The sequence below is a fragment of the Oncorhynchus mykiss genome, chromosome 8 (assembly GCF_057628025.1).
Source record: "Oncorhynchus mykiss isolate SJ-2025 chromosome 8, ASM5762802v1, whole genome shotgun sequence".
In the NCBI taxonomy this organism is placed as follows: domain Eukaryota; kingdom Metazoa; phylum Chordata; class Actinopteri; order Salmoniformes; family Salmonidae; genus Oncorhynchus; species Oncorhynchus mykiss.
In genome coordinates, this window is record NC_143029.1 from 62,709,274 (window position 1) to 62,729,550 (window position 20,277).

At 40.6% G+C, this 20,277-nt stretch overlaps 2 protein-coding genes across 7 annotated transcripts in view; both read left to right on the forward strand.

Annotated features, from left to right (window-relative positions):
• The window catches only part of LOC110530268 (nuclear receptor coactivator 2), an 85,816-nt gene extending 81,384 nt beyond the window's left edge, over positions 1-4,432 (forward strand). For all 5 annotated transcript variants that reach the window (XM_021613186.3, XM_090182221.1, XM_021613188.3 and 2 more), the window contains exon 21: positions 135-4,432. In XM_021613186.3, the coding sequence (XP_021468861.3) occupies positions 135-146 (12 nt within the window). In that variant the 3' untranslated portion in view covers positions 147-4,432. The remainder of the gene's footprint in view (positions 1-134) is intronic.
• Positions 4,433-7,624: 3,192 nt separating this feature from the next.
• Positions 7,625-20,277, forward strand: part of slco5a1a (solute carrier organic anion transporter family member 5A1a) — a 34,232-nt gene continuing 21,579 nt past the window's right edge. The window contains exons 1-2 of one of the 2 annotated variants that reach the window (XM_090182224.1): positions 7,625-7,809; positions 8,369-9,780. In XM_090182224.1, coding sequence (XP_090038350.1) covers positions 8,790-9,780 — 991 coding nt within the window. In that variant the 5' untranslated portion in view covers positions 7,625-7,809; positions 8,369-8,789. Of the gene's footprint in view, positions 7,953-8,368; positions 9,781-20,277 lie in introns of both variants that reach the window. The other variant, XM_090182222.1, reaches the window with a different exon arrangement.

Below are 20,277 nucleotides of genomic sequence, written 5' to 3' on the forward strand. Positions count from 1 at the left end.
AGACCACACCGATGGGTCATCGAGGGCATACGTCCTACGTCCTTTAAATCCCCTGTGTCTCTTTTAGAATTTTGTCAGTCTTATTTCACTGAATTCTGCCTTTTTTTAAATGATATAACCATGTTCTTTTTCAGAACTATTGCTAACCCCGGTCGATTGTGGGACAACACAGTATAAATGGCCAACACCCAATGAAAACACTGGCATCCAACCAATCAAGGAGCTCCTGCAGTTCTACCTGGGTCTTTGATTGGACAAAGACTCATCTACTGAAAAACACAACTTCCTGAACCAACCAACTGCATTCACCTTAGTGTGACTTAGGTCCTCCCCACACACACACACACACACACACACACACAATGGACAAACACACATGTAGCTAGGACGATAAACTGAAATTATCAACACCAACCATACCGACCACTTATCGCAGGCATTTTGCCTATACTAAAGAAATGTGAAGTTTGAAATGAAATACAGTACCAGTTAAAAGTTTGGACACACCTACTCATTTCAGGGTTTTTGTTTATTTTTACTGTTTTCTACATTGTAAGATAATAGTGAAGACATCAAAACTATGAAATAACACATGGAATCATGTAGTAACCAAAAAAGTGTTAAACAAATCAAAATATATTGGAAATTTGAGATTCTTCAAAGTTGCCACCCTCTGCCTTGATGACAGCTTTGCACACTCTTTGCATTCTCTCAACCAGCTTCACCTGGAATGCTTTTCCAACAGTCTTGATGGAGTTCCCACACCTGCATGGCACTTGTTGGCTGCTTTTCCTTCACTCTGTGGTCCAACTCATCTCAAACCATTTAAATTGGGTTGAGGTCGGGTGATTGTGGTGGCCAGGTCATCTGATGCAGCACTCCATCACTCTCCTTATTGGTTAAATAGCCCTTATACAGCCTGGAGATGTGTTGGGTCATTGTCTTGTTGAAAAACAAATGATAGTCCCACTTAGCGCAAACCAGATGGGATAGCGTATCGCTGCAGAATGCTGTGGTAGCAATGCTGGTTAAGTGTAACTTGAATTCTAAATAAATCAGACAGTGTCACCAGCAATACACCATCACACCACCTCCTCCATGCTTCACGGTGGGAACCACACATGCGAAGATCACCTACTCTACGTCTCACAAAGACACAGTGGTTGGAACCAAAAATCTAAAATTTGGACTCATCAGACCAAAGGACAGATTCCACCAGTCTAATGTTCATTGGTTGCGTTTCTTTGCTCAAGCAAGTCTCTTCTTATTATTGGTGTCCTTTAGTAGGGGTTTCTTTGCAGCAATTCTACCATGAAGGCATGATTCACGCAGTCTCCTCTGAACAGTTGATGTTGAGATGTGTCAGTTACTTGAACTCTGAAGAATTTATGTGGGCTGCGATTTCTGAGGCTGGTAACTCTAATGAAGTTGTCCTCTGCAGCTTTCCTGTTTCAGTTTCATCATAGCGCTTGATGGTTTTTGCTACTGCATTTGAAGAAACTTTCAAAGTTCTTAAAATGTTCTGTGTTGACTGACCTTCATGTCTTAAAGTAATGACGGACTGTCATTTCTTTGCTTATTTGAGCTGTTCTTGCCATAATATGGACTTGGTCTTTTACCACATAGGGTTATCTTCTGTATACCTCCCCTATCTTGTCACAACACAACTGATTGGCTCAAACGCATTAAGAAGGAAAGAAATTCCTGTTAATTTAAATGCATTCCAGGTGACTACCTCCATAAAGCTGGTTTAGAGAATGCCAAGAGTGTGCAAAGCTGTCATCAAGGCAAAGGGTGGTTACTTTGAAGAATCTCAAATAAATAAAATATTTAGATTTGTTTAACACTTTATGGTTACTACATGATTCCATATGTGTTATTTCATAGTTTTGACGTCTTCACTATTATTCTACAATGTAGAAAATAGTAAAAATAAAGAATAACCCTTGAATGAGTAGGTGTGTCCAAACCTTTTGCCTGGTGCTGTAGGTTTGCTAATATGGGTTAATGCTAATGTGACAATTGTAGGCTACAACCATAGTAGTAGTAGTTTAAAGGATAATAAATTAACTGTGGTAAACTTATCGTTCTATTTATCATTATCGCATCAAGTCAGGCAATTTGTCGCAATATGGATTTTTGTCCATATCGTCCAGCTCACACTCTGACACACTTGCATACACACACATGCACACAAAGAAAATGGATACAGACAAATACACGTATACACACATGCATACAACGGACCCATACTCACAGAATATAGACTCAAAACTGATCCTGTCAGGAGGCATCTGGTCAGATGAATGTATTAATTAAGGGACAGAACCCAGACTATAGCTCCCCTCAGAAAATACACTCTTTACTACTCTCTCTCCGGGTCTTTTTTTTAAATAACATTTTCTTTGTGCGTTTGTGCTGTATACACATGCACGGGTGTGAGACAAGTGGTATATTATAAATGGCTCGAAGAGCATAAACTATACAATTGTGTTTGATTTTGAATGGTTATATTGTAAGCCTAACTAAAGTAGTCTCTTGAAAGGTTTATAAAATAAATGTTTTACAGGTATTTATAGTTTTTAAACTTTAGAAACATTATTTGTATGACACTATAAGAGGGAGGAAATGGTTAAGTGACTTAACAAGTATCCCTTAAAATGTTACCTTATTGTGTCTAATTGAATTCCATATTTTAAGTCCTGTAGTTTTAGATGAAATGTTAAAGTGAATCCCCCTGCTGCGATATGTATGAAGGTGAATGTTCATAGGTTGTGTATATATTGCAGTATAAATTAATGAAATAAGATGTCTGTTTTCTCTCCAGCCTGGTGTTACAAAAAACAACCACTGAAATGTGACTACAGTCATATCGTTTGAGTTGATGAACTCACTTTTTTCAGGGTTTCAACTTATTGCGTAAGGATTTTTCCTTGCACTTCACCTCAACCTCACAATGAAAGGAATGGACAGGCCTGCCAACAGGCATAACTGAATTCTTTAGGGTGGTCTTTGTCTGTTGATTGGGGGTAATGTCTATAGATCACCTGGAAGGTACAAAACAAGTTCTGCTTCAGTCGTGTAAAATGGACAGGCAATATGCATTTTTCACACCATATTCCTGTACTACTCCAGTTTAGTTATAGTCTGTAAGCACATAGCAAATCTCACAGAACTTATAATTTAGCAATTATTTTATATATAATTTTGCTTTTTTTTTAGAAGAATGTGAAAATTCCAAATAGTCTGCAAATGCTGAAATGAAGTTGGCCTCACATAATCAAGTGTTTGTGAAAATGTGTGTCCAGAAAATATCTTTTTTGTAGGTTTGCACTGGTTATTATGATATCTCTTTGACGCTGCAAAGGATATTTCTTATTTTTGTGATGGCCAATTTCTCCCAATTCATTCAACATTTTCCTAAACCAGGCATTTTTTAAGAGTTGAGCAAATTTTGAAGATTAGGATGCTCTTGATGCAAATTAAGTCACAAAAAAAGGAAAGAAAAACAATTGTCATAGAATGGATGTACTGCTCTCGTTGCAAATCCAAAGATTTTATTATACAACCTTTAAAATAAACGTAAGCCATGAAGTGTTACTGTGTTAACAGCCTTTTGTAAGGTATGCATCTTGGCAATCACGACGACAAGTTTTAAGGAAAAAGTGTGCATACAAATATTAAATTCACTCACAAGGGTTGGTTGAATTGAATTACTTTTTCTTCTCTGATTCTGACTGATCGATACTTTTTTTTGAAAAAATGTTCTTAATTTATAGTTTGCTATTTGATCAATTGGTAAATATTACATGCAAGTACCTTAACATGCTAAAGACCTAGCATAATGCCTTAGACCTGTTTTTCTGTATTGTGTATTACTGTGAAGTTGACAGTTGTATCATATATGTATAGTGAGATGACAATACTGAAGTGTGCATCGTCACTCAATGGCCATGTCTGAAATGGCACCCTATATAGGATGCCATTTCAGATGCAACCATTGTACTTGTGCTATGGTTAGACTACTACACCCCTGGCTTATTTGGTTGGTTTTCACAGTAGATTTTTTTTTCTTTTCCCCCACATTTTATTTGTGATCAGTTGTGGGTTGTATTATTTGTACAGTTGTTTCATATTGACTGTCTTTTAAGGTGAGTATGTAAACAACAAAATGGTAAATCAAAGCAATATTGTAAAACAAGAGTTTTCGTGTAGAAAGCTCATTGTTACGGTTCAGAAATGTATTTTTGCAGGTGTGATGTTGATATTAAATAGCACTATGTTCACCTGCATCGATGTTCATCCACTGTGGGCATTTTATGCAAAATTAATTTACACCTTATGCAAGCTGTTGACTAATATTGCTTTTGCCAATGCTGCTTGCTAATTTATGATTTATGGCATTGTAAATAAATTATTTTTATTATGTTGATTGAAGTGTAATTACTGATTTGACTTGGTCTACAATTTTTGTCTCTATCCCATAAGGTTGACAGAATATTATTATTATTCAGTTTCCAGACTAATTACTCTGTAATGTAATCAGTTAGCCACACTTTTTAGTAACAACTGTTACCCTGTTGTAATACATGTATCTGTGTACCTTTTGACTTTTTTCCCACATTTTGTTGTTACAGCCTGAACTTAAAATGGATTAAAATATTGTCACAGGCCTACGAACAATAATACCCCATAATGTCAAAGTGGAGTTGTGTTTTTAGACGTTTTTACAGAGTAAAAATGAAAAGCTGAAATGTGTCGAGTGGAAGTATTCAGCCCCTTTAGTTGTCAAACCTAAATAAGTTCAGGAGGGAAAATGTGCTTGACAAGTCACAGAAGTTGCATGGACTCACTGTGTGCAAAAATAGTGTTTTAACATGATTTTCGAATTACTACATCTCTACCCACACATACAGTGGGGCAAAAAAGTATTTAGTCAGCCACCAATTGTGCAAGTTCTCCGACTTAAAAAGATGAGAGGCCTGTAATTTTCATCATAGGTACACTTCAACTATGACAGAAAAATCCAGAAAATCACATTGTAGGATTTTTAATTAATTTATTTGCAAATTATGGTGGAAAATAAGTATTTCGTCACCTACAAACAAGCAAGATTTCTGGCTCTCACAGACCTGTAACTTCTTCTTTAAGAGGCTCCTCTGTCCTCCACTCGTTACCTGTATTAATGGCACCTGTTTGAACTTGTTATCAGTATAGAAGACACCTGTCCACAACCTCAAACAGTTACACTCCAAACTCCACTATGGCCAAGACCAAAGAGTTGTCAAAGGACACCAGAAACAAAATTGTAGACCTGCACCAGGCTGGGGAGACTGAATCTGCAATAGGTAAGCAGCTTGGTTTGAAGAAGTCAACTGTGGGAGCAATTATTAGGAAATGGAAAACATACAAGACCACTGATAATCTCTCTCGATCTGGGGCTCCACGCAAGATCTCACCCCGTGGGGTCAAAATGATCACAGGAACGGTGAGCAAAAATCCCAGAACCACACGGGGGGACCTAGTGAATGACCTGCAGAGAGCTGGGACCAAAGTAACAAAGCCTACCATCAGTAACACACTATGCCGTCAGGGACTCAAATCCTGCAGTGCCAGTCGTGTCCCCCTGCTTAAGCCAGTACATGTCCAGGCCCGTCTGAAGTTTGCTAGAGAGCATTTGAATGATCCAGAAGAAGATTGGGAGAATGTCATATGGTCAGATGAAACCAAAATATAACTTTTTGGTAAAAACTAAACTCGTCGTGTTTGGAGGACAAAGAATGCTGAGTTGCATCCAAAGAACACCATACCTACTGTGAAGCATGGGGGTGGAAAAATCATGCTTTGGGGCTGTTTTTCTGCAAAGGGACCAGGACGACTGATCCGTGTAAAGGAAAGAATGAATGGGGCCATGTATCATGAGATTTTGAGTGAAAACCTCCTTCCATCAGCAAGGGCATTGAAGATGAAACGTGGCTGGGTCTTTCAGCATGACAATGATCCCAAACACACCGTCCGGGCAACGAAGGAGGGGCTTCGTAAGAAGCATGTCAAGGTCCTGGAGTGGCCTAGCCAGTCTCCAGATCTCAACCCCATAAACAATCTTTGGGGGGAATTGAAAGTCCGTGTTGCCCAGCAACAGCCCCAAAACAACACTGCTCTAGAGGAGATCTGCATGGAGGAATGGGCCAAAATACCAGCAACAGTGTGTGAAAACCTTGTGAAGACTTAAAGAAAACGTTTGACCTCTGTCATTGCCAACAAAGGGTATATAACAAAGTATTGAGATAAACTTTTGTTATTGACCAAATATTTTCCACCATAATTTGCAAATAAATTCATTAAAAATCCTACAATGTGATTTTCTGGATTTTTTTCTTCTCATTTTGTCTGTCATAGTTGAAGTGTACCTATGAAAATTACAGGCCTCTCTCATCTTTTTAAGTGGGAGAACTTGCACAATTGGTGGCTAACTAAATACTTTTTTGCCCCACTGTAGTTATCTGTAAGGTTCCTCAGTCGAGCAGTGAATTTCAACCACAAAGGCCAGGTATATTTTCTACCTATTGGTATATATTTTTTAAATTACAACAACAAAAAAGCAGACATTGAATATTCCTTTGAGCATGGTGGAGCAAGTTATTAATTACACTTTGGATGGTGTATCAATACATCCAGTCACTACAAAGATAGAGGCGTCCTTCCTAACTCAGTTACTGAAGAGGAAGGAAACCGCTCACGGATTTCACCATGAAGCCAATGGTAACTTTAAAAACAGAATTTAATGCTGTGATAGGACAAAACTGAGGATGGGTCAACAACATTGTAGTTACATCACAATACTAACCTAAATGACAGAGTGAAAAGGAAGCCTGTACAGAACAAAACTATTCCAAAACGTGCATCATGTTTGCAATAAGGCCACCGGCAGACCATGAACAGCTGCATGGTCAAACTGCAAAAAAATGTGGCAACGAAATGCACTTGAATGCCTGAAAACAATGTATTATGTTTGCGACAAATCCAACAACCTATCACTGAGTACCACTTCATATTTTCAAACATGGTGGTGGCTACATCGTGTTTAGGGTATGCTTGTCATTTTACTATCAAATAGTCAAAATAATGATAAACCCTGTGATGAGTAGGTGTCCAAACTTGACGTACTGTAATTACTAATACATTTGGAAAAATGTCTAAAAACATTTTTCACTTTGTCATTATGTGTAGATGGGTGAGAGGAACAATATCTATTTAATCCATTTTGAATTCAGGCTGTAACAACAAAATGTGGAATAATTCAAGGGGTATGAATACATTCTGATCACCTGGTTGGGCCGTCCTGTGTTCTTCCCCTTATCAGCAGAGGGCATAATTGTCCAGCAGATAACATTTTATTTTACAGAACACACAGAAAATACATACCATCCAATAAAGCTGAAAAAAATGCGACTATATCAGTATTTTTAAAAAATAGTATGAAGTGAAGTATAATTTTTCCGTATGCAACGAAGTCATAGACACGCATGATTGAATTTAAGATAATATATCACAGGCATTGCATTTGCCAGACGCAGAAGCAAACTGCGGCTTTGTACAATAAGCTGATTCTAGATCTGTTTTTAGGAGCAACTTCACCCCCAAGCATTAGCATCACTTCATATGGCCACAGATAGAACAATGAGTTATACAAATATTTAATATGGCCACACGACACTTCCGCCCCAGTAAAATCGAACCAGTGAGGGGCCTCGGAAGCTACAGAGGCTAGTACTACCCGGGTCGTGGTAAACAACTTCATTCTCTTCAGTGAGTGAGAGTCAGAATGTAAAGCTAAAGACAGGGATGACGAGATCTTGGTCTGGTGCAATTTGATAACGGCCGTCAAATGGGTTTTAAATGGGACATTTAAAGGAAGAATCAAGGGCCCTGCTATTACTTACAATCGTCAGGTTTGTTAGCGATTGTATTTTAATTAACAGCTATTATTAGCTAGCTACAAGCCTGCCACCAGCAGCCGCTCGCCAGAGCTAGCCGCAGTGTTTACTAGGCGACTGTAGATAACGTTAGCTAGCTACTTATTTATGGCTATTTTTTATGTAGGGCTGTATTGAAAACTGGTCGACGTCGGTAAATGCTAGATGGCCATTCAACGGTGTTTTTAGTAGCATGTCAGTTTTTTTTATTGTTGTTGAATGTCAAGACTGGTTTCAGTTGTTCGTTTTCATGTCTAACGTTAACAATTAGCTGCCTAGCTACTCAAAACATACAGATTATGTTACGACAATGACAGCTAACCTTAGGTGGTACTGGGGAGGTGAAAACACTCAATATGTCTGAAATGTATTACTTTCTTCTTTTTGTAAAGGGGATTCCAGGGGGACCATGTCAACTCTGCCGTGTCATCGACCCAATACCATTTTCTTTCTATTTGACTCAAAACACCAACATCCTCTACCGACTCAGTTAACGTTAGTGATGGTGAGCATCTGCAGCGGCTAAAGGCATGGCAGACAATCTACGACACCAGAGGCCTCGAGCTCCAGAATCAGATGCTGGCAGAGCACAAGGGTTCGCGAGATAAACATAGAGGCAGTGCAAAGATAAGCCAACGCAAAAGCCATTATCCCTTATTTTCTCACTTTTATTGGGCCTGGCTTGTAGCCCGAAGCTGTTTTTTACTGGATGAAGTGTGTATATTATAGTGTAAGTGGTGTCAGCTATTGAACGCAGTGACTGGACTTTTAAACTTACTCTTGTGAATTCAGCCAGCTCATCAACAAAACACAATGGCATCTGATGACCACAAGGAGACAGAGAATGACCTGTCAGAACCCCTTCAAGCGGATGATGAGTTATTGAGTCAGTATGAGGAGGAGGACCCTGCTAGCACTAACTTCAAATCCAAAAGTTTACCTGCTCTGAATGACTCAGGCCAGCAAAGCAAGTCCTTGTTGGCCAAGTCTATGCAGCAGCAGGTGTCAATAACGGAGGAAAAGTGTGCTGAATTAATCCAACTCCCACAGAGGATCAACCTGAACCAACCTCTACCTGAATCCTCCACTAGGACTAATGTTAACTATTCCCCTTCCAGTTCTAGTGTGGTGGGGTTGAGTAGTTCATTTAACACGGAGACACAGGTGAGCAAGCCCAGGAGTAAAAACCCAACGAGGCAAGGCTTCCTCACCTCGAGGTTACCCCTGATGCGTTTACCCACTAGGAAATACATTAATGCAATTCTCGAAGACTCTCGCTGTTTTTTATTTTGCATGTGCTACCTGACATTCATCCAGTCACTGATGGTGTCTGGCTACCTTAGCAGTGTCATCACCACCATAGAGAAGAGGTACAGCCTCCGGAGCTCTGAGTCCGGCCTGCTCGTCAGCTGCTTTGACATAGGCAGTCTGCTGGTGGTGGTCTTCATCAGTTACTTCGGAGGCCGAGGGCAGAGGCCCAGGTGGTTGGCCGTGGGTGCGGTGTTCATAGCCGTCGGAGCAGCACTCTTCTCCTTGCCTCACTTCATCTCCCCTCCGTACCAAATCCTGGAGGTGAACTCGTCCCGGGGCAACGAGGGCCTGTGTATGAACAACAACGGCAGTGGCAAGGACTTCCTGGATGTGTCTTGTCCCAGAGACCAGGAGGGTAATGAGCACAACCTGTACGTGGCCCTGTTCATCATTGCACAGATACTGGTAGGCATGGGGTCGACGCCCATCTACACCCTGGGACCCACCTACCTGGACGACAACGTCAAGAAGGAGAATGCCTCTCTTTATCTAGGTAAGACATGAGTGTGTGTGTGAGATGGGGTGTGAAAGGTCCAAAAGACTACACAACGCACCGGAAATAAACTAGGAGATAAAGGAGGAAGGCAACTCGGCTAGCCACCTCTGTGCCAGATTTACTGACTAGGTCTACTGTTTGGGTTCAGATAGAATGTCTCCTACTGTCTTTCCACCTGCCTCTGCCTATACACAAGGCCTTACAATACATTATGACATTAGCTACTTAAAATTTGACTTCAGTTATTCAATCAATCCTTGTCCCTAGATCTTTTCTCTCCAGTGGTCTGAAACAAGGTAAACCTAATTAAGGCCTAAACACTGAAAATAAAGAATAGTTATGATACAGGCTTGTATTCTGTGGTCGCCCATGTGGCTGCCTGGTGCCTGCCTCTCGTACACTCAGAGAAAATAAACTCCACAAAATAATTAGCTCCCGTTTGTGTCCCAAATGGCACCGTGCTCCCTATATAGTGCACCTCTTTTGACTAGAACCCTCTAAAGAAAGCCTTTGACACAGCCCAAAGTCAGTCCCCTTTCTTCTCCTAGACCCAGTCTAACGGTGTTCTCGTGGAAGGCCGGTTCACAAAGGACTGAGCAGCTTTGATCATGCGGTCACTTGGTGCCAGCTGTACAATGGCTGGATACACACTGGCCAAGATGTGACAGAACTTGGCCCATCATTTCCTGTCTGGCTAGCTGGAACACGAAGGCTGTGAAGGAGGACAGACTCTGGTCAAAAGTAGTGCACTAAATAGGGAATAAGGTGCCATTTGGGACGTAGACTAGAGTGGACAACACTAATGGTCTTTGACAGATCTCTATTCAGTCTGATAGAGCCACAGACCACAGACAGACAGTTACTCTGAGGACAGGACATAACTCTTAGGTAGTGGAGCAAATGTTTATTCGTTGTATGTTATTCACTGAGTTCCAGGAAGAGGGATTTATAGGCTTTGGAAACCAGGGAATGAACCTATAGTTAGTCCAAAAAAAGGCTAGATAACCAGATGTTCTTTTACATATTAAGAGGGTTCTTACAGTAGCTTTTAATCTAAGATTATACTGTGTATATAATCTCAAAACAGTGTGAGATTTTATTGGTACTAGGTTTATTAGGTCAGGTTGTCATGAGTGTGCCCATGATTGACCAACACAATACAACATCATTATTTTCTTGGACTCCATAGGCGAGCGAGTAAACTCCAACTGGAAAATAAAATTAATGACATACGATTTAAGATTATCCTACCAACGGGACATTAAAAACTCTAATATCTTGTGTTTCACCGAGACGTGGCTGAACGATGATACGGATAATATAGAGCTGCCGGGATTTTCCATGCACCGGCAGAGCAGAGAAGCTGTGAGGGTGTGTGTCCATTTGTCAAAAACAGCTGGTGCGCGATGTCTAATATTAAAGAAGTCTCAAGGTATTGCTCGCCTGAGGTAGAGTACCTTATGATAAGCTGTAGACCACACTATCTGCCAAGAGTTCTCATCTATATAATTCATAGGCTTCGATTTACCACCACAGAACAAAGCTGGCACTAAGACCATGCTCAACCAGCTCTATAAGGCCATAACCAAAGGAGAAAATGCACACCCAGAAGCGGTGTTCCTGTGGCCGGGGACTTTAATGCAGACAAGCTTAAATACGTTTTACCAAATTTTTACCAGCATGTCACATGTGCAACCAGATGGAAAAAAAAAACCTAGACCACCTTTACTCCACACACAGAGATGCATACAATGCTCTCGCCTGCCTTCCATTTGGCTAATCTGACCATAACTCTATCCTCCTGATTCCTGATTACAAGCAAAGACTAAAGCTGGAAGTACCAGTGACTCGCTCAATACGGAAGTGGTCAGATGACGCGGATGCTACACTACAGGACTGTTTTGCTAGCATAGACTGGAATATGTTTCAGGATTCCTCCAATGGCATTGAGGAGTACACCACCTCAGTCATCGCCTTCATCAATAAGTGCATTGACGACGTCGTCCCCACAGTGACCGTACGTACACATCCCAACCAGAAGCCATGAATTACAGGCAACATGCGCATCGAGCCAGAGGCTAGAGCTGCCGCTTTCAAGGAGCGAGAGACTAATCCGGACGCTTAATTCTTGCGACTATCAAACCCGGATCCGGGAGCGTAATCATAGCCTCAAATAATTAGCATAACGCAGCGGACATAAATCTTCCTACAAAATCTTCCTATTCATGAAAATCACAAATGAAATATATTGAGACACAGCTTAGCCTTTTGTTAATCACACTGTCATCTCAGATTTTCAAAATATGCTTTACAGTCAACGCTAGACAAGCATTTGTGTAAGTTTATCATGGCATAATGCTATGCTAGGCTCTGCTGGCAGCAGGCAACATTTTCACAAAAATAAGAAAAGCAATCAAATTATATCATTTACCTTTGAAGAACTTCGGATGTTTTCACTCGAGACTCCCAGTTAGAAAGCAAATGTTCCTTTTTTCAAAAAATATAATTTTTGTAGGCGAAATAGCTCCTGTTTGTTCGTCACGTTTGGCTGAGAAATCGACCGGAAAATGCGGTCACTACAACACCAAACTTTTTTCCAAATTAGCTCCATAATATCGACAGAAACATGGCAAACGTTGTTTAGAATCAATCCTCAAGATGTTTTTCACATAACAATTCGATAATATATCCGTCGAGACAATTGGTTTCTCATAAGAAGCGGTTGGAAAAATGGCTACTTGTGTACTTTACGCAAGATTTTCTGCTGGAGCCATTATGTGACCACTTGCTAAATGTGGTCCCTTACGGCTATTCTTCAACATAAATGCGCAAAAAAAGATGTCACAATGCTGTAGACACCTTGGGGAATACTTTGAAAAAGGAAGCTCATTCGTAGCTCATTCACAGCCATATAAGGAGTCATTGGCATGAGGCGGTTTCAAAAAATGCGGCACTTCCTGATTGGATTTTTATCTGGGTTTCGCCTGTAACATCAGTTCTGTTGCACTCTCAGACAATATATTTGCAGTTTTGGAAACGTCAGTGTTTTCTATCCAAAGCTGTCAATTATATGCATAGTCGAGCATCTTTTCGTGACAAAATATCTTGTTTAAAACGGTAACGTTTTTTATCCAAAAATGAAAATACTGCCCCCTAGTTACAAAAGGTTAAAAGAAATCCCGCTACGCCCTCAGACGAACAACCAAACCAGCAAAGCGTCAATATATGATTAAGATTGAATCCTACTACATCGGCTCTGACGCTCGTCGGATGTGGCAGGGCTTGAAAACTATTACGGACTACAAAGGGAAACTCAGACGCGAGCTGCCCAGTGATGCAAGCCTACCAGACGAACTAAATGCCTTTTTATGTTCGCTTCGAGGCAAGCAACACTGAAGCATGCACAAGAGCACCAGCTGTTCCGGATGACTGTGATAATGCTCTCGATAGCCGATGTGAACAAAACCTTTTAAACAGGTCAACATTCACAAAGCCGCTGGGCAAGACGGATTACCAGGACGTGTACTCAAAGCATGCGCCGACCAACTGTCAAGTGTCTTCAATGACATCTGTAATACCTACATGTTTCAAGCAGACCACCATAGTCCCTGTGTCCAAGGAAGTGAAGGTAACCTACCTAAATGATTACCGCCCAGTAGCACTCATGTCGGTAGCCATGAAGTGCTTTGAAAAGCTGGTCATGGCTCACATCAACAGCATCCTCCCAAACACTCTAAACCCACTCCAATTCGCGTACTGCCCCAACAGATCCATAGATGAAGTAATGTATACAGGGGGTACCGGTACCTGCTATATACAGGGGGTACCGGTACTGAGTCAGTGTGTAGGGGTACAGGTTAGTTGAGGTAATTTTTACATGTGGTAGGCGTGAAGTGACCAGGCATAGATAATAAACAGCGAGAAGCAGCAGTGTACAAAAACAGCTGGTGCTCCCGTGCATGCTTCAGTGTTGCTTGCCTTATACATGACATTTTTTTTATTTTTTAAAATATGTTTTAAACTGAAATATCTTTAGTCAATAGGTATTAAACTCCTTTCTTATGGCAAGCCTAAATACGTACAGGAGTGAAGATTTCCTTAACAAGTCACATAATAAGTTGCATAGACTCACTCTGTGTGCAATAATAGTGGTTAACAGGATTTTTGAATGATTATCCCATCTCTTGCAATTATCTGTGAGGTCCCGCAGTCGAGTCGTAAATTTCAAACACAGATTCATCCACAAAGACCAGGGAACATTTTCCAATGGCTCGCAAAGATGGACACCTATTGGTAGATAGATAAAAAATAAAATACAGACACTGAATATCCCTTTGAGCATGGTGAAGTTATTAATTCAAATACATCATTTTTTTTTGTCACAGGAATGCACCGAATACAACCGGTATACAATTTCACCTTACTGTGAAATTCTTACTTACAAGCCCTTAACCAACAATGCAGTTCAAGAAAGAGTTCAAAACATGGTAATTTAGAAAAAGTAACACAATATAATTACTTAACAATAATGCGCGTGTATACAGAGGGTACCGGTACCGAGTCAATGTACGGGGATACAGGTTAGACGAGGTAATTTGTAAAGTAACTGCTTAGATAATAATAAACAGCCAGTAGCAGCAGTGTAAAAACAAAGGGGGGGGGGGGCTGTTAAGGAGCCTTTCGGACCTAGACTTGGCACTCCGGTACCGCTTGCCGTGCAGTAGCAGAGAGAACAGTCTATGACTTGGGTGACTGGAATCTTTGGAAATGTTTTGGGCATTCCTCTGACACCGCCATATGCTTTAGATGATGTATAAATACACCCAGTGACTACAAAGATACAGGCATCTTTTCTAACTCAGTTGCCAGGAGAAAGGAAACTGTTGAGGTCAGTGGTGATTTTGGAACAGTTTGGCTATGGAGTTTAATGGCTTTTTTGTTGTTACTTTTACCCCTTTTTGTCCCCAATTATGTGGTATCCAATTGGTAGTTAGTCATGTCTCAATGCTGCAACTCCCGTACAGACTCGGGAGAGGCGAAGGTCGAGAGCCATGCATCCTCTGAAACACGACCCAACCAAGCCACACTGCTTAACCCGGAAGCCAGCCACACCAATGTGTCGGAGGAAACTCCGTACACCTGGCAACCGGTTGGGATGGTGTTCTTCAGCGTGCATGCGCCCGGCCCGCCACAGGAGTCGCTAGAGTGCGATGGGACAAGGACATCCCTGCCGGCCAAACCCTCCCCTAACCCGAACGACGCTGGGCCAATTGTGCGCTGCCCCATGGGTCTCCCAGTCGCGGCCGGCTGCGACAGAGTCTGGACTCAAACCAGGATCTCTAGTGGCACGGCTAGCCAGTGCAGTGCCTTAGACCACTGCACCCGCTTGGGAGGCCAGATAGGAGGAAACTGAGGATGGATCAACCACATTGTAGTTACACCACAATACTAACCTAAATTACAGTGAAAAGAAGCCTGTACACAATAAAACATATTCCACAACATGCATCCTGTTTGCGATAAGGCACTAAAGTAATAGTGCAATAAATGTGGCAAAAAAGTTTGCCTTTTGTCCTTGTTGAGGCAAACACAACACATCACTGAGTACCATTCTTCATATTTTCTTCATATTTTCAAGCATGGTGCTGGCTGCATCATGTTATGGATATGCTTGTCATCAGCAAGAACTAGCGAGTAAAACATTTTGGGGGGTTGGATAAAAATAAGCGGAATAGAGCTGAGCTCAGGCAATATCTGAGAGGAAAACCTGGTCTGCTTTCCAACAGACACGGGGAGACAAATTCACCTTTCAGCAGGACAAGGCCAAATATACACTGGAGCTGTTTACCAAGACAACATTGACTGTTCCTGAGCTGCCGAGTTACAGTTTTGACTTAAATCGGCTTGATAGCCATTTTCAAGTCTTGCAATAGATTGTCTAGCAATGATCAATAACCAATTTAACGGAGCTTGGAGAGTTTAAAAAATAATAATGGGCAAATATTGAACAATCCAGGTGTGCAAAGCTCTTAGAGACTTACCCAGAAAGACTCACAGCCATAATGGCTGCCAAAGGCAATTGTAACATGTATTGACTCAGGGGGTTGAAATACTTTCATTAATCTTAAATCTTAATCCAATTTGTCATTACAGAATATTTTGTGTAAATCGTTGAGAAAAATAAGACAAATCTATTTTAATCCCAATTTGTAGCACAACAAAATGTGGAAGAAGTCAATGGGTGTGAATACTTTCTGAATGCAATGTGTATATATATGGCTTCAGTTGGTGTCCTCTACATTTGGTCATACAGGCAGTTCTGTTTCAGTTGGGGCTGTGATCTGGGGGGCTGTCTATGGGAAATAAAGCAGATTTGTTGGATAGTTGTAAGATGACAGTGCAGTGTCAGCAGGTTGCCATGACGATGCAGTCATCCCACATTTCATTGTGCCTGACCCTGTGCCGCCAGTCTCCCTCCCTCCCTCCCTCCCTCCCGCAAGGTCACAGGGTCCCAATTGATCCAGCTGCCAGGCTGAGGCTCGCATAATTTTCCTGTAACATCCGGCCCGTTACGCTTGCATCAATCTCCTTTATGAGTACAGGACACAGACACTAACAGTAAAACACCTAATTTCACCCATCTGAGCTCATGTACTCAGGGCTGTAGAGACACAGAACAGCTCCCTAAGAATATACTGTATGTAATTAAGCAATGTATTAATGATAATAATGGACTCTGACTGAATGGGTAGTTCACCACTTTGTTCCCCATTCAAATGAACCACGCTGTCTGTACAGGACAACCAGTTCAAAACCTGTACATGTCTCTGAATCTGCCTTGGTCTAGGGTGACTGACAGAAGAGCAGTAGGGGAACGGGGTCACTTGTCAACTTTATTGCTCCACAGTCACGCACAAAGCATTTGTGCCTCCAAAGAGAAACTTAAAAAATGTTTTTTCTACCTCAATGGTTACGTCATCCTGTTTTTATTACAGGGCAATTGCATCATGTAGAAACCAACAGGAGCATTTCACATTCAATTCATTCAACAATTTATGAGGACTGCATTTCCACAAAGAGCCAGACAATGATGATGGGATGTTTCCCAAATGGCACCCTATTCCCTACATAGTGCACTACTTTTGACCAGGATCCTGGGGCCTCATTTATAAACTGCATATGCACAAAATATACCCTAAAATGTGCATGCGCCAGTTTTCACACACACAATGTTATTAAAAATGACTTAATGTGAGAATGTACTCCCCTCCCCGCAGACTTTGTGTGACTTGGTGATTAAAATATTTAATTGCAATCTGCAAGTAAGAATTTTGTGCAAATGGGGGATATTTTTAAAAGCTTATTAACTAAAAATAGGAAAACAAATGAACAAGAACGCAACCATTCTTGTTTTAGATTTTATTTTTTTAAATCTAAATCTTGTAATTAATCTTATAATTAGACAGTCTTTTACCTATTTATTTAATTTTCATAACCATTACAGAATATATTCCTTTTCTGGCCGTAATGGGTTCATATTCCCAAAGGAAAACATACAACAAATGATCATGCGCATCTCTAATTTAATTGGACCTAGTTGCCTAGTAAATAGATAGGCTATATGTATTTCAAGTTTTGCGATATCATAGGCAGTGTGGTTTATTATACCTGTATACAGTCGAATTTAATAGAGGATCTTTTACATTTAAGTAGGATTTACAGTTGAAGTCAGAAGTTTACATACACCTTAGCCAAATACATTTAAACTCAGTTTTTCACAATTCCTGATAATTAATCCTAGTAAAAATTCCCTGTTTTAGGTCAGTTAGGATCACCACTTTATTTTAAGAATATGAAATGTCAGAATGATTTATTTCAGCTTTTATTTCTTTCATCACATTCCCAGTGGGTCAGAAGTTTCCATACACTCAATTAGTATTTGGTAGCATTGCCTTTACATTGTTTAACTTGGGTCAAACATGTAGGGTAGCCTTCCACAAGCTTCCCACAATAAGTTGGGTGAATTTTGGCCCACTCCTCCTGACAGAGCTGGTGTAACTGAGTCAGGTTTGTAGGCCTCCTTGCCCGCCACGCTTTTTCAGTTCTGCCCACAAATTGTCTATAGGATTGAAGTCATGGCTTTGTGTTGGCCACTCCAATACCTTGACTTTGTTGTCCTTAAGCCATTTTGCCACAACTTTGCAAATATGCTTGTTTTTTTTTGTCCATTTGGAAGACCCATTTGCGACCAAGCTTTAACTTCCTGATTGTTTTCTTGAGATGTTGTTTCAATATATCCACATTTTTCCATCCTCATGATGCCATCTATTTTGTGAAGTGCACCAGTCCCTCCTGCAGCAAAGCCCCCCCACAACATGATGCTGCCACCCCCATGCTTCATTGTTGGGATGGTGTTCTTCGACTTGCAAGCATTCCCCTTTTTCCTCCAAACATAACGATGGTCATTATGGCCAAACAGTTCTATTTTTGTTTCATCAGACCAGAGGACATTTCTCCAAAAAAGTACAATCTTTGTCCCCATGTACAGTTGCAAACCGTAGTCTGGCTTTTTTTATGGCGGTTTCTTGCTGAGCGGCCTTTCAAGTTATGTTGATTTGTAGGACCTGTTTTACTGTGGATATAGATACTTTTGTACCTGTTTCCTCCAGCATCTTCACAAGTCCTTTGCTGTTGTTCTGGGATTGATTTGCACTTTTCGCACCAAAAGCACATTCATTTTGTTGTTGAAAAACGGGTTATAATGTCTCAAACCTAAGTGTATGTAAAATTCTGACATCAACTGTATGAATGAAGTTAAGTTTGCACGAGCCCAAGTACATTAAGAGACTGCCCCTCCCTACCTTCATGCTATGCTCAAACCATGCACCCCAACCTGAGTACTCCACCTCAGGATTCTTGGCCCTCCCACCCGTAAGGGAGGGCAGCGCCCCCTCAGCCCAGTCCAAGCTCTTCTCTGTCCTGACACCCCAATGGTGGAACCAGCTTCTCCCTGAAGCTAGGACAGCAGGGTCCCTGCCCATCTTCTGAAAACATCGGTAACCCCCTTTGTTAATGCCTGAATTTAAAATGTATATAATTTACACACAATATCCCATAATTACATAGTGATAACATGTTTTTTGAAGTGTATTGAAAATGAAACTATCTCATTTACATAAGTATTCACAGCAGTGAGTCAATACTTTGTAGAAGCACCTTTAGCGATTACAGCTTTCTGGGTAAATCTCAATGAGCTTTCCACACCAGGATTGTGCAACATTTGTCCATTTTATTATTTTCAAAATTCTTCAAACTTTGTCAAATTGGTTGTTGATCATTGCTAGACAACCGTTTTCAGGTCTTGACATATATTTTCAATTAGATTTAAGTCAAAACTGTAACTTGGGCAATCTGTAGCATTCACTGTATTCTTGGTAAGCAACTCCAGTGTAGATTTGGTGAATTCATTTTTCAGTGTTTGGTGGAAAGCAGACTGAAACAGATTTTGCTTATGCTTAGCTCCATTCAGTTTATTTTTTTATCCTGAAAAACTCCCCAGTCCTCACCCATTACAAGCGTACCCATAACATGATGCAACCACCACTATGCCTGAAAATATGGAGTGATACTCAGTAATATGTTTGGCGCAGATCCAATACAACACAACGCTTTGTATTCAGGACATAAAGTGCATTTCTTCCTTCTTTTCACTGTCAATATTGCTGACCCTTCCTCAGTTTTCTCCTATCACAGCCGTTAAAATCATGGTGAAATCCCTGAGCTGTTTCCTTCCTCTCCGGCAACTGAGTTAGGAAGGACGCCTGTATCTTTGTAGTCACTGGGTATATTTATACACAATCCAAAGTGTAACTAATATCTGTATGTGTGGGGTACAGAGATGAGGTAATCATTCAAAAATCATGTTAAACACTATTATTGCACACAGAATGAGTCCATGCAACTTATTATGCAACTTCTTAAGCACATTTTTACTCCTGAATGTATTTATGCTTACCATAACCAAAGGGTTAAATACTTATTGACTCAAGACATTTCAGCTTTTCATTTGTAAGAATTTGTAAATAAACATAATTCCGCTTTGACATTATGGGGTATTGTGTATATGTCAGTGACCCCAAAAAATCAATTTGATATTCAAGCTATAACACAACAAAATATGGAAAAAGTCAAGGGGTGTACATACTTTCTGTAGGCACTGTAGGTTGGGGGGAAAAGTTGACGCAAAAAATTGAATTCAACAAACGTTCTGCTGACAGGTCCACAACAATTTGCCATTGTTTTGTCTTTCAGAAACGGGACACAATCCTTTTCCAGATAAAGCACAAATTAAAGATTAGAACGGTAGCTTAAGTAAAATATGGGTAGGCTACAGTATTGCTGTGCGATAGGATCGTGACGACATTGCCTATTTAATCTCGGGGTCTATACCAAGGCAGGACATATGAACCCAATAATCTATAGATAAACTTAATA